Here is a 15,509-nt window from a genome sequence, read left to right as displayed (position 1 = left end):
GTATGAAAAAGGGGAAAGATTTATTTCATTTTCCAGGTCTTTCTTTTAAGGAACCAGATCCTGAGGGCTGATTTAGAAAGCTCAGGAAAATTTAATTGCTCAGCACCATTCTAAATCTGGGCCACTGCTTGTGAATTTGTGAAAATTGGCTTGGTTTTGTTTTGCTTTTCGAATAAAACTAGATGTTTATCATTTCCTCTATAAAGGGTCATAGATAGCTTTAGTTTCTTGTACAGTTTATTTGGTCTGCGCTTCCTACTCAGGCTCAGGTTATGTCATAGAATAAAGGACAGGAAGGAAAACCTGATCTGAGTTCTCTGCTTCGTCCCTAAGCACAGTACCCCTGTGCTATCCCATGCAACCCAGAAAAACGCTAACTTCTGTTTGTAATCATTTACATTACTACTGTATTGCTGGAGGTACTCATTACTCTGGTAGTAGGATCATAGAATGAGGTATGGGGGAGGACAAATACTGAAAGACAGTTTTCCTTTATTTTCTTCTTGCTCTTCTCTGGTCTCATTCAAGCACCAAGCATTAATGAAAGTCTCAGATTTAGCATGTGGCTTAAGCCTGTAGAAGAAGCAGCAGTCAGACAGCAGCTGGGAGACAAGCCCCATAGCTTCCAGCACAGGAGCTGAATGGATTTAAAAGGATTTTTTAAGTACTTGAGCAATGCATAATTTCACCCCCTGAATTAGAGAAATCTGGGAGAATGCAGTTTCCAAACTATACATAATCTTGATACCTCTTTAATATTTAAAGGTATTACAATTTGTCTTTCTTTTCCTAAGCTCTTTTGTAAGCAATTGCAGTATTGGTGATAATGTTTTGTTGAAAGGGAGGTAATATGATCAATGTTACTGTCAACACCTGAAGCATAGAATATAACAAAATGGACGTAAATAGGGAATTTCACGGATATGGCTTGACAACATTTTGTTTTCTTTCTCATTTCAAAGGTATTGGACTTTCTGAAGGCTTTCGAACTTTGTTCTCTCCTACACTTCTGAGAATTTTTCGTTTGGCACGAATTGGCCGAATCCTGAGATTAATTCGAAAAGCTAGAGGACTTAGAACTCTTCTTTTTGCATTACTGATGTCTCTTCCCGCACTGTTCAACATTGGTCTTTTGCTTTTTCTGCTTATGTTCATTTATGCCATTGTGGGCATGACAAACTTTGCCTGTCTTGGCTGGGAAGGTGGGATTGATAACCTTTTCAATTTTCAAACGTTTGTAAGTAGCATGCTCTGTCTCTTCCAAATTACAACATCAGCTGGCTGGGATGGTCTTTTGGTCCCTCTGTTAAAAGGACCTGATTCGTGTGCTCCCAACTTAAATTTAACAGATGAACAGAAAAAAAATTGCACAAGTAAGGGGGTTGGTATTTTATTTTTTGTAAGCTATGTCATTATATCATTTCTCATTGTTGTAAATATGTACATAGCTGTCATTTTAGAGAACTTCAGTGTTGCCACTGAAGAAAGCACAGATCCTCTTTGTGAGGATGACTTTGATATGTTTTATGAGATCTGGGGAAAATTTGATCCTCAGGCAACACAGTTTATTGAATATTCTGCTCTTTCAGACTTTGCAGATGCTCTGGCAGAACCCTTACGCATTCCAAAGCCTAATAAAATTGAGCTCATATCCCTGGACCTCCCTATAGTTAGTGGAGATAAGATCCACTGCTTGGATATCTTGCTTGCTCTCACTAAAAGGGTCTTGGGAGAATCTGGGGATTTGGGTGGTCTTGAATTACACATGGAAGAAAAATTTGTGGCTGCCAATCCATCTAAAGTTTCTTACAAGCCAATTACTACTACCCTTAAAAGAAAACAAGAGGAGGTATCGGCTCTTACTATTCAAAGGGCCTTCAGGAGGTATTTGATGCAGCGTTCTTTTAAAAATAAGTCCTTCTTACACAGTGATAAACATTATAACAGTGCTGTCTTTGAAGAAGAAACACTTGAGAAGAAAAGTCTTATTTCATCAATGCGTAATGAAAATAATGGTAGGAAGCTAGATAAATCAAGGGCTACATCTTCCATCTCTCTCCCTTTATTTTATGATGGCATTGCTGAAACAGATAGCGATAACGTGGACACATAAGGTTGCCCCAGGCTGCAGCATTTTTGATTAAACTGATATCAGTTATTTTCAGATGGAGAAAATATGTTGATCCTGGAGCATAATACTCTAAATTTAGAATAATGATGGCAGCCTTTAAGTATTGTGATTGTTCAGTTTTGCAAATGCTCCTTAAAACAATTAAGATTTGAACAACTATGTCATAAATATTAGAGGAAGATCAAACCATGGAATTTTTTTTCCTCAGCTACTGAAGTAGGTGAGTTAATTTTTACACCTGTCTTTTTTTTATTACTTCATATTTCTGTGTTTACAGAAGAAATCTGTAGAAGATCAGATGTAATTAATATGATTTATAAGCACACAAGGCGGTAGAACAATGTCTTTCTCTTTAGAGAAAAAGCCTGGTTTGAAAAACTGGTTAGTGTAGCAAAATTAAATAATTACTTCATTTTCTGTAGAAGAGCTCACTCAAGACACTTGAGTATAATGAGCCACTAATTTCTGTGTTGTTTGGGACCACCTTACTCCTAGTGCCTTTGAATGGATTTGTTTATGCTTAAGAATTTTTGAGGTGTCTTTACATGTGCGCCTAAATGGATTTAACATATCGTCCTCAGATGTCTGTGCTTGAAAGTTGTATATAACTTGTTCTTTAAATCATTCAGTGTATGAAAATTATGATAATAATAGTTACCAAAATCAAAGGATGTTATGCAAGAGGTATTGTTTCCAGAAAATCTTAAGAATTATTGTACATAAAATGTCATTATTATACTTCATCCAAATGCCATAGAAAGTATTACTTAGTAATCTGAAAAGGAGTTCATGGTATATCTTACAAGACAACATTTATTAAAGTTAGAGGAAATATTTATTTCATTGGTTCTGAAAAAAAACCATGTATGAACAACGTGTATTAATATTACTTTTACTGGGTTTTTGCAGTTTAGGTTGGTCAGGTGAAGCGTCATGGTGGCCTCAGAGCCACTAATGAAATAGGACTATTTTAGATTCTTCAATAAAGAGTGCAGATGTTTAACACGTTTTTGTCTGTTTTGTAAGAGGTATCTTCAGTTTCAGTTTATTACAAGACGTAATCTGTTATTAGAGGGGTAGAACCACAGTAATATAATTTTCCAAAAATAGCTTACCTATTAGCACAAAAAAAAACCTGAAAAGGTTTTACTTTTTACAGGGAATCAGAAAAGATTTAGCATTTTCAGGCCAAAAATATCAGGAACAATAATGTAATTAGTCACTTTTTACTATCATTTACCTTGTTAAATACTATTAAAATATGACAGATGTAGGAAAATCTAAGCTATTTGCAGGACAAATAAAGGCACACGAAAGCTGAGAGTTAGAGTTCAGATACAGTACGGTTTGAACTAGCTTTATTACTTCCAGAACCAGCTTCTGTTCAGAAAAAAGTTGACAAAGATGGCCTGCAGACCTCTTGGATAACCCAGAAATTTGCACTTGGTGTCAGCAGCACTGGGCAGCGGGACGCAGAGAGACTTGATGGGTCTGCTTGAGACCTAGTCCTGCCCGGCTTGGGTTGCTTTGGGCCTGCGGTGCACAGTGATGCTTTTGAGGTGAAGCTATTTATTCTGTTTGGTGCGACTGGAATGAGCCCACAGCTTTTGTTCAACGATCAGATACCATTAGATGGCAGCATTTACTGCGTTTTAGAATATAGCCAGTCAAGTGAAACAGATGTCGAACTCCTATGTTTCAACATCTATAAACTAATGTCAACTATAGAAAATAATGTCATAACTCACTTTTTTCTGTCCTGGGCTTTCAAGCTAGCCACAATTCTCAGCAGGTTCTTGTTCGCTGACTGTTCTGGTTTTTACATATGACAAACTGACAGACCTCAATGATTGTGAAGTCCTGCCTGCTGGGAAAAAAAAAAATCCATTCTCCTGTGTGCTTGGATCTTCCAGGAATGTAGTTTCAAGGATAGCTCTATAGCTTGAGTAGCAAGAAATATTTGTTAGGAAAGACGTAAGAGTGCTTTATTCTTGCATATTGGAAATGAAGGAAAGACTGCAAAAGCGATACGAGAGAATTTTAAATACTAATAATATGTAACAAAATGCCAATATTTTTTTTTTAATTAATCTGATCTTTATAATTTAAAACCATGTTGTTTGAGGGCAACAGCAGGTGCTGCACCCTGGTCCAGAATAAGAAATACTTCAAAGGTGAACACTCTATTTCCATTGGAGGGGCAGCAGTTTTGGACAGAATCACACCTGGCATAAACACATCCTTAGTGATGATTTTACCTCAGAAATACACAAAAGCACCTGAATTCACCACGGTGCAAATTTAACAGTGTGACCAATTTTTTAGTATTGCTTAAGTATTAAAGTAGCCTTAGCATACTATTGCAGGGTTGAAAAGAGAATGGTGATATCCAGCTGTTGCAGCTTCTTCATGCTAGAATTGCCCAAAAGCCAATTCAGCTCTTGAGGCAACGTAGAGTTTCCCTAAAACTGCTCGGACATATGTGAACTTCATGAGAGGTGGTCAGGCATGCTTGGAACACAGTGAAAGAATATTCCTTTCTTTTATGAAGTTTGATACTTAAATGAGAGAAGAGTAAGAACAAAGGAATATTGGATCCCTCCCGTTAGGAAACACTGTGCATGTAAAGCTACCAGTGAATTCCTGAGGACCAGCTATGTAATACATCACAACGTTGCCTTCTTAGTGGCGGTGCAGAACTCCGTTATTACATTTCCATTTACCACTTTCCTGTGTAGAAACAGTGTGCTGGTTTTGGCTGGGATAGAGTTCATTTTCTTCACAGTAGCTAGTACGGGGCTGTGGTTTGGATTTGTGCTGACAACAGTGTTGATAACACAGGGATGTTTCGTCACTGCTGAGCAGGGCTTACACAGAGCCAAGGCCTTTTCTGCTCCTCACCCCACCCCACCAGCGAGGAGGCTGGGGGTGCACAAGGATTTGGGAGGGGACCCAGCTGGGACAGCTGACCCCAACTGACCAAAGGGATGTTCGATACCATATGACGTCATGCTCAGCATGTAAAGCTGGGGAAGAAGAAGGAAGGGGGGGACGTTCGGAGTGATGGCGTTTGTCTTCCCAAGTCACCGTTACGCGTGATGGAGCCCTGCTTTCCTGGAGATGGCTGAACACCTGCCTGCCGGTGGGAAGAAGTGAATGAATTCCTTGTTTTGCTTTGCTTGTGTGTGCAGCTTTTGCTTTACCCATTAAACTGTCTTTATCTCAACCCACGGGTTTTCTCACTTTTACCCTTCCGATTCTCTCCCCCATCCCACCGGGGCGGGGAGTGAGCGAGCGGCTGGGTGGGGCTGAGCTGCCGGCTGGGGTTAAACCATAACAAATGGTGAGCAACTGACCACTGGTAATTGAGAGTTTTCTCCTACTTTCATGATAGTCCTCTATCCCTGAGAACAGGCACCATAAAGGTTTTGTGGAAACTGTTCTTTTACTTTCTGGAGCTCTTCAGTTACTGCTCATCTTGCAGTGTTTGCACTATCCATAGTGTTTCTTCAGGACTCAAAGAGGGCCTATATGTCATTAAGTTATTCAAAATGTACCAGAAAGAGGATCTCATCATGGCATCTTTTCCCTGAACTTACCAAAGGTTATTGTGCTTCACAAATGTGTCCTCTGCAATGTCACTTTCCAAAGCCATTAGTGAGGTAAATTTTCTGTCTCAACTTGAGAAATCCCTGCAACTTACGTTATGCAAGAAGACATGCCAAAATACGCTTTTCTAACTCACATTTACAGTGAATATTCCCATAAGAACAGCACAATCGATGACTGTAGCAGCTTTAGGCAGAGGCCAGGATTGTTAGTAGAAATGATTGAGAAGAGGTCTATCTTATTATGCTAAATCTGAGTAGAACAAATTTTTCAGTATTTAGGAAAAAAGTTACAAAGATGGAGGAATTGTTTTTAAATACTATTGTTAACTACTGCCAGCTAATAGCAAGTCTGACTGAGACTTGCTTCGGCAGACTTTACGGGCTTACTTTCTGAAGTCTCTCTGTTTCACCTGCCAAGGAAAGGTCCTGCCAATTGCTTCAGAGAGATGAACAATAAAATGGGCCTGGGACATGCAGAGCTGCCCATCTCTTCTGCTCCTCAGAACTGACTGCCTTCAGTATGAACAGCCTAGACCCTATCCCAGAGCATCTGCTGGTCAGTAACTTCCATTCCAGCTATCGGTCCCCTTCCGCCTTGGGGTTGCCTCGGAGATACCTTGGAGAACTGAACAGATATATTTTATTTACTGAGATCTAATTCAGCAAGCGTATTGCTGTCCTGGCAGGTAGGATCACCATGTTTTGGGCAGGTCTCACTCCAGCGAGCCTTCTCCGTGGTTTCCCAGCCTTCTTCCTTTTTACTGTTTAACATTAGCTTAACGTACTGTCTGCTAAGCCTGTGTGGTAGAAGCCCATGCAAAGACTGCCTATGCAAGCCAAAACTTACGTGCATGTTAACTAACTTGGCTCTTACATGGAGATAATGGTGTGGAAGGAAGAACTATTTGACTTTCTGCCGTCTCTCCCTTCTCCTTTCTTCTCATATCTGAACGAATTGGGTGGTTTCTTCGTTATTCCTTGGTTTGGATAACTCTTTTCAGTTTTAGTAGCTTAACAGTTGCTGAATTCACAAATTCATAGTTATTAATATTTTTTAGTAGCATTATAAAAAGTCATTGCCCAGCTTGAAGTTCATCAACAGCAAGAATGATACAGAAACATAACAGGAAATTAAGAATGGAGTATCAGTAATTCCATTAGCCAATTCACTTATCTCATCACAGACGCAAGATAAAGGTAAGAAAATGCCACAGATTGTGTTGACTAATCAAATTACAGCATAACGGTCCTTCCCCTTCGGTATCCCTAAGTGTCATCAATTTCTAGCAAGAGGAGGGTGGCCTGAAATGAGAGATTAGAAGAACAAGAAACGGTACACCTAAAAGGTCAGATTGATTGTTTGGAAGCAGCTGGTACAAAAGAAACCTTGAACAGGAAATAGTAGTTCAGGAAAAAAGAATGGAAATGGATGGGGAGAAGAGATGGACTTTGGATGAGAAAGCACGATCTGGTATGTTAAATACACACTGCAGGAATCACTGGCAATCACATATTGCCTGCTAAATCTAGGAAGATTGAAAAGAGTGTCCATTATGCTTTCCCTGCCCACATAACAAACAGAAGATTTTAGTTCCAGAAGTGAAAACTATATCATAAAAAAAGACTCCACCCGTATCTATATTCCTAAGAAAATACATAAGCAGTTCCCAGCAAATTGTTTGATGTGATCTACACTGGAAGGCAAAATGTCCAATATTTCTGATACTTTGAACAGAAGGAAAATTCCTACTTCCTCCTCAATCTGCAACAAAACAGTCTAAGTTTTGCTTTAAACAGTCACATACTGTCCCAGTTTAGCTCAGGTTTTACTAATTCAACCACAGCTTTCCAGTGCTCTACTACCAAGTAGTAGTCATAAATGATTAAGAATCAAATTCCATGTCTGTTGCAAATTAATGCAACTGGAGTATTGTCCGGTTTGGGGCTCCTCAAAACAAAAGACACATTGGAGCAAGTCCAGCGGAGGGCCACCAAGATGTTAGAGCACCTGACATATGAGGAAAAGCTGAAAGACTGGTTTGTTCAGTCTTAAGAAAAGGTAAAACTGTGGATCTTACTTTTGACTTCAACTACCCAGTGGGTGGTTGGAGAGAAGTGAGAGACAAACTCAGATGTACACAGTGATACAGATGGGAGACAACAGGCAAGTTCCAACAAGGGAAATTCTGATTAGACATAAGGAAAAATCCATAAACTTTGGAACAAATGGCCAAGAGATGTTGTGGCATCTCTGTCCTTGAAGAAATTCAGAACTTGACTGGACAATACACTGACCAACCTCATCTGGCTCCAAACTTGAATCTACCTTTGCAGGTCGTTCTGCCTTGAGTTGGGTTAGTTGAACTTCAGAGGTCCCTTCCAATCTAAATTACTCTATGATTCCATGACCGTAGCCACAAACTTTTCAAACTTAAATATTATGGCTAAACAGGACTTACCCACATGAATCAACAGCGATTAGTGTTATCTGGGAGTCTGAGTCTGTACCAATCAGTATTATTTTGGGTATACAGTTCTAGTCTCTCTGTGGTGACAAATTAACAAAAATTAGCAAGAGATTTCTGACCTGTCCACCTCTGGGAACCAAATGATGAGTCCTCTGTAACTTCCACAACAACACGTCAGATTTCTTTCTGAGAGTTTCTTCAATACCCCCATCCATTATAAATATTTGGATAAAGATACTGAGTGGTTTCAGAGCTGAATGTGGTGGTACAAGTTTAGGCTCTTTGCTCTGCCAATTCCAGAGAAAATATGTGAAGGCGTCAACTTAGTAAGTGATTTTATTGATCTACAGAGACTTTTGAAAGAGCAATAGAGATGTTTTGGCAACTCCTCAGGAAAATATAGCTGTTTGGGCAAATCCGTTGCAGCTTTCTGCTTCATGGTTCCATGGAGCTAAGGCAAGACAGGCCAAGCTGATTTTGATAATAGTCATTACCTTAATGCAGCGCTGTTAGAGTTCTGGGCAGATTGAGGGCAATGAAGTTTCCTTTTCTCTCCAGGTTCCAGGGAAGATGGGCTTACGCAGGAGCATTCGAAGATTAGCGATTCATAGGTTAGACTTAAGACAACAGCCACCCTACCTTGGTGCCCAAACATTGGGTAGAATTTGTTACCAAAGATAAATTAGTCACTGGAAAGATCAACTGTTACGTAAATTTTCTTCTATATATTCCTGACTTTCTTGAAATGAAGAGAGTAGAACTGGAGATAGTATTTTAATAGCGGTCCTACTATGCTATCCCTACACATATGTAGTGTCCATCACTCATTTCTCAGGCTCTCTGACATCCCATTCAATATAAAACTTGTGCTTATGTCCATTACACCCACCCTACTTATCTTCAGCTTCCTCCAACAAATTGTTTTGTCTGCCAGCTGTGCAAAAGGCAGAATATCCAACGGCTGCACAAACATCAAATATAATGGGGAACAGTTAAGGTCTTCTACTTTCCCCTGAGTAGGGGGCTCATCCCTTAACAAACAGCCAATAGTCCAGATGGCAAACACCCAAAAAATCCAGATAGGAAAGAGAGACTATTAATGTACAAGCATGGATAAAGTCAGCGCAAGCCGCATTTTCTTCCAACAAAATACCAAATCATAGGAAATCCACCAACAAAATACCAAATCATAGGAAAAACTCGTGTTTTGTTAATTCTGCTGCTCATGTGACTAGTTCGTATTTATTTAAGAATACTATATCTAAAAGTATGTTTTGATCAGTTTACAGCCTGGAGTTTCAGCCTGAAACATGCTTAAACTGATAAATGCTTAAAATGCTTAAACTGATATTCTACTTCAGCTAAATACCATCTCAAATAAAATAGACGTTGTTTTTTAAAATCAAAACTTATCTCAGTGTTGTTTTGTTTTGTTACGTCATATTGTTTCATTATGTGCATGATGACATGCATAGATATACCTGGCTGCCAAAAAAGAATCTTGTTGCTTCTTAAACTGATACTGCCCAACTTAATTTTCTACATTTACTCCATTTTCAGTCCAGGGCAAAGGCGTTTTCTTCCTGTATGACTGCCCAATAAAACCCTACAATAGATGAGGGCTCAGGGGGTGATGTGCCCAAGAAACCTAGGGAATAACGCAGGGTGTGACTGACCACAAACTGTTGCAAAGAAAGCCAACTTATCTCAACGCTAAGGGAGCTGGAGGGTGGCCTTTGTTTTAGATAAACAGCTATCAACAGTTGAGTGGCTCAATGGACTATATCAACAGTTGAGTGGATGAGCTGGTGGTGTAAATGTTTCTCGCTGCGTTCATTAAAAGGGAATGTCCCCTTGAGTTAGCGAGGACAACATGGGGGGAGTGTATATGTGGTTCAGTCCAACCGAGAGTATAAAAACCGAACAACTAACGAAAGGATTTCAAAGAGAGCAATGGGCTTGAGCTGCTTCAACCCATGTACTTCTTCCCAGTGACTGGAGACGCCCAGCATCGTGATGGTGAACACATTATAGAGAGGGTAACGGAGATCACATTGATATTGTGATTGAACTGTACATTGCAATAGTTATATTTTGCTAACCTTATATTTGTATTGTGATTTCAGCATCTTATGTATCACTCTGCTAAATCAAAAATCCCATGTAACATCAAATATCTTCAAATAAGTAAATTTGATATTAAACATCACACCCTTCATGCATGGAATATCTAAAAGAATCTGGTCAGAGAGTATTGGACTCTGCCAATCAGGTATGGCTGTTCTTCTTTCTGCAATTATCCAGAGTCAAGAATAGAAATGAGCAAACATTTAGAGAAAGGATTTTCTATTTGTTAAAAATGGGGCAATGGTTACAGAAAAAATTACAATTTTAAAACCTATTCACTCACCTTAATGATTATAGAGACAGTGACAACAGCCATCTTCATTTAAGGTTATAAATTTTGTATGTTTATCTATGTATACAGAAGCAAGTTTTTTAATTGCAGTGCAATTAAATTAACTTCATAATGTTTCATAGCATACCATGAATAATATATAAGAAGTAAAGTGAAATCTATCTCCATATTTCCTGGTTTGATGATGCTGATTAGTGGATTTGAATACTACATCCAGCAGCAGTAAAGGAGAAAACAATGGGCTTGATTGGCAGAGGCTTTCATTTCCAAGTGCCACATCATTGCCCCACTCATGTTATAACAGCGCACACTGTCAACGAGCCTTTTCTCACCAGAAAATGCAATGGTTCAAATCCGGTTTTGTGGCCCCTGCTTAAACAGTGCCCATATTTCATAGATTTAAGCAAAGAGGATCACTGTGGAGTGATCATTTCCTCACAAGACACTTTCTGGCTTTCTGAAGGTGATTAAGTAAACCTGCTTCTCTACACAACCAAATGTCATTCCATCCGTCCTGTAAGGCTTTCGTCTTACTCCATCTTTCTGTGGAAGAGCACACAGATATTTACTGGGTTTATAATGCTGCTGGTCTTTTGCTGGTGCCAGTCCCACCAAATACAAAGCTGAATTCCCAAGTCCTTTACCACAGTAGAGAGAAAAGTCTCTGGCTGGCCTCAGACACCAGGAAGAGAAGTAAATCCCCAGAAATCTTATAAGAAGGTCTGCCTTTCCCAAACACTTAGCCGTTGGATGATATGTGGTGTACGTACCCCAATCAATAAACAAAGACAGTCCTACGGTTGCCCAGTGATGTAAGTGAAGAGTGGAAGCATTCTTGCATGTTCCCATAAATCCCCATAGTTTTAAGATTTTTGGATGCAATCAAACCCAGCTATTAACACTATCCATTTAGCTTTTTCTTGAATTTTAAGCCAAAGAGTGTTTATGGGCCAAACACCTCACAAATAAAAGCTTTTAACATACCAAAGTAATAGGGGTTTTTTGTGGTTTTTTTGCTACCTTAAAAAATAATCTCTACCCGATGCACCAGTTATGAACTGATGATTCTGTTTGCAAAGGAAAAGATCCTTTATGTCAAAGGTCAACCTCCTTCACTGGAAAAAGCCATTGAATCCAGCTTCAGTAACTGAATAAGATGCTGTATAAAACTTATAGATAAATACAAGCACTTCCTTCCTTTTCCCTCTCTCCTTTGCTCTTGCCACCTTTTTTTCCTTTTCAACTTTAATTTCTTTATATTTTATGTGTTGCAAAAAACTGCACGATAAAAGCGTAATGGTTAAGATATGAGAATTAAACCAGTCTCTATATATCTTGTGCTGTATGTGTTTTACATTGGGTACCTAGAAAACTTTTATATTCTTGTAAGTAAATAAGAATGAAAGTGCTTATAAAATATCATAAAAGTGGCCCCAGTTACAGGACATTTGATTTACTCAGGAAAAAAAAAAACAAATTTATGCATTTATATATGCAAATACGCCTGTGTGTTTATGATATGTTACAGCAAGTGCCAACTGCAGTAGACAGATTGCTTGAATTTTCTCTTTTGGAAGATAATGAATCTCGTGTTGCAAGAAATATTTGGATGGCTAACACAGGTGAGACATTGATGTTATTTCAGATTATTATTTCCTCTGGCCTTTATATTATTTTGACACAAAAATACTTGCAGCTGACAAAGCGCAGATGCTTAGAACATAACACATTTCAGTAGCAGGAGAAGATCCCTTTGACCTTCCAATCACGTGTTCCTATTTCCACAAATCCAAAGCTCTAGTTTTAGCTTTAAAAGACGAGGGTGAGATGAGTGATGAAACAAATCATAGATTTTTTCCATTCTGTTTGTTGAATTTGATAGACTTTTAAAGCATGTCTTCTGAGAGGCAATTTAGACACTTCTCTTAGCATCATCCAATTATGCATTGGCTGCAGCTCACTGTAGCTATCAAAGTGTCACAGATGCTTTCATGTCAGCAATATATTGCTTTTTCAGACCCAAGAGAGGGGAAAAATCAGGCACCCCAGCGTCTTCTCCTTAAGTAGGTATTCAGCAAATTAGCCCCATTACAAATCAGTGTGCATTAGTCCATTAAAGAGCTGGAGGAAGATTCCTTTGTGTAAATGACCAAATGGTTTCTCTGTATATTTGTATTAGTCATTTCCTGTTGTTCTTTAAAGAAAGTTCTTGACACCTGATATTTAAAAGATCTTCATTTCCACATGAGCATAACTTTAAAAAAAATAATTTAATGAAGGAAAGTATTCCCATACATTTAAAAAGGTAATTCATTATTTTTAATATCATCAAATTAAATTACTTTTTGGTTCAAAGAACACAACAGTTTCTCAATTTGCAAATACCCATATAGTTATCCTATGATTAATGTGACTTCTTGTGTACAAAACTTTGAGGTTTTCTCTTTGAGGTTTTCTCTTTTCCTTTCCCAAATAATTTCTGCTGCTGCTCCCAGAATTAATGGTAGACCATGCAAAAGAGCAAGTATTTGGGCTGGCAATCTGCAGATTTAGACATCTCACCTGGAATGAACATGCTCAATTCAAATCAGCAGGATTAGGGCTCTTCAACTGTCTTGAGAGTTGAGATACCAGGTTGAAAAGCCTTGTGGTAGTGAACTGGTGCCTTGGCTATGAAGTTCGCCTCTTCTCACACTCCTTCTGTTACGTAAGAAGTTTAAAAATCAACTGAAAATGTACAACAATTGGAAAAAAAAATACTGTATGCTCAGTTCTCTTCTACCACAGATTACAAGAGCCAGCGAGACCATCATCAGACAGGAAACCGCAGAATAAGAGGTGGGGATGCTGAAGAAAGACCTCACAGAAACATGTAATAGATGCAGAATTACGTTATCAAGATTACAAAGGAAAAAGTGAAAAATCCTGCAGAAAACTGTGGAAGATAGTAGGCAGTGACAAACTCCTCTGTTCCAGATAAGGTGGAAAGAGTAAAGGATGTAGTTCAAAGTGCAGAGCTGGCGTAACGAGCTGTTGGGGATTGTTCAGCTCAGATCTTCTTTTACAACTGTTTTGCACGCAGAAGAGGACCTCATTTTCTAAACAGTATTTGACACTCGTTTTTTTCAGCTATTCCAATCTGATGAAGAATACAGTCCCTAAATCACCATCCTCTGCCAAACAGATGCTTTAGTCAATCATCTTATTATGCATTAAATAGCTTATCCACTGGTACTCTGTGTGTACAGGTCTTTAAGATGGCTGCTCCTGAAGGCTACAGTTTACTCTTACCAGCCTGGACCTTCAGTCCAGGGCGTAGTAGCTTCAACTAACTAAAGTTGCCTTTGATTTACATCAGATAATCAGGGTTCTGTGTTTTGCTTCTTCATAAAATATAGAAATATAACAGATAAAAGAAGTTTCTCAGAGAGTAAATATCCAGTGCATGATACAGCTAGGGAAATCTCCAGATATACTTAATGCTGCTTGATGAAATAGTATTAGGAATATTAATTTTCTAACTTGATTTACTTCACTACCCTAATTCTCTTAGTATTATCTTGATAGACCACTGAGGAGAGAGAAAAGAGCAATCCATATTTTTCCATCTGAGTAGATGATAAGCAAATTTTCCTGATTGAAATGTGCATCAGACCATTTAGAAAGCTGAAGATTACTGTATGTAACAGAATGATTTTAATACATACTTACAAATAAAGCAATTTCCTGTTACTCTGTAATACCAATTATCTATTCAAAAGAGTCTGAATTTTACATCACCATGCTTTTTTTTTTTTTATAATTTCATTCTCTGATAAAAGGAAATGAGATTCCTTTATACTAGGTCTTTATTTTGACAAAGATGCCAATTAACTACTTTATACCATTTAGACTTCACTATTATGTGGATCAGAAAATGGCATCAGCTATTCTTTTAAAATAAAGCAGCAATGTAATATATTATAAAAGCTATTCTAATTTCTGTGCAGTAAAAGGCTTTCATAAATCACTAAAAGCTCTCTACAGCATCATTTCCTCGGTTCCAGACTGGGCTACGAATCCCACGTATGTTAATACTCATCCCATAAACAGCAATTTATGAGGGTTTCCCCCCTTGACCAGAAGCTCTCAGTCTCCACTGTATTATAAAAGTGTAATTAAAAAAAAACACTGAAAAGGTTCTAGTTTTGTAAAGTCACAGGAACATTGTACAGATGAACATAGCTCCTGAGCTGACAAACAGTTATGCATTTTGGAGGTTAGTTTCCATACCATAATTTAATTGACAGAATAAAATTAACAACACATCCCCAAAAAAAGGAAATTTTATTCTATAAATCTCATCATGGTGATTTCTTTATAGGAAAGAGGAAGCATAAGGTGGGTGATATGGTCCTTAATTTATCTGTTTAAAACCGTATCAGTTAAGCAATTCTAAATGAACTGAAATTGTTATACTGAAATAGTACATACACCAAAGTTGCAAAATTAATTTTTCTCAGTCTGTGTTGGTTGGCATTAGAAATCACAATGCTTGTGATCGAAAAGCTATCATTTATTATTGTAGTTATAGGTAAGCTGCTCAGAGTATGTAGGGTTTCTTTTGATTAATGACTATATAATTCTGCATTGCATACCTGAAATCCATCAAAGAATTTTAACATGAAATATTGTTAGCAACAGTAAGAAAATGTATCACAACACTGACATTTTTCCTTACCCAGATCAAGAACTCAGGTCAGTTTTACACATTAGATATTAACACTTTCTGTTTGCTTTTCATCTCCTTTCTCCTACATTGTGCAGCTGAAATGGTTCTGATTGATGCATCTTTACGAAATGAAAAACCAGGATCAGTTACAAAATGAAAACCCACACTG

General features: G+C 38.1%; 1 protein-coding gene across 1 annotated transcript in view; it reads left to right on the top strand.

The window, feature by feature from the left end:
* The window catches only part of LOC142079653 (sodium channel protein type 5 subunit alpha-like), a 45,809-nt gene extending 42,675 nt beyond the window's left edge, over positions 1-3,134 (top strand). Inside the window, exon 25 of the mRNA XM_075144253.1 lies at positions 963-3,134. Coding sequence (XP_075000354.1) covers positions 963-2,113 — 1,151 coding nt within the window. The 3' untranslated portion in view covers positions 2,114-3,134. The remainder of the gene's footprint in view (positions 1-962) is intronic.
* Positions 3,135-15,509: the final 12,375 nt, after the last annotated feature.

Source organism: Calonectris borealis, chromosome 2, assembly GCF_964195595.1.
Source record: "Calonectris borealis chromosome 2, bCalBor7.hap1.2, whole genome shotgun sequence".
Taxonomy (NCBI): Eukaryota; Metazoa; Chordata; class Aves; order Procellariiformes; family Procellariidae; genus Calonectris; species Calonectris borealis.
The sequence above is the reverse complement of the archived record's forward strand: the minus strand, read 5'-3'. Positions and strand labels throughout refer to the sequence as shown.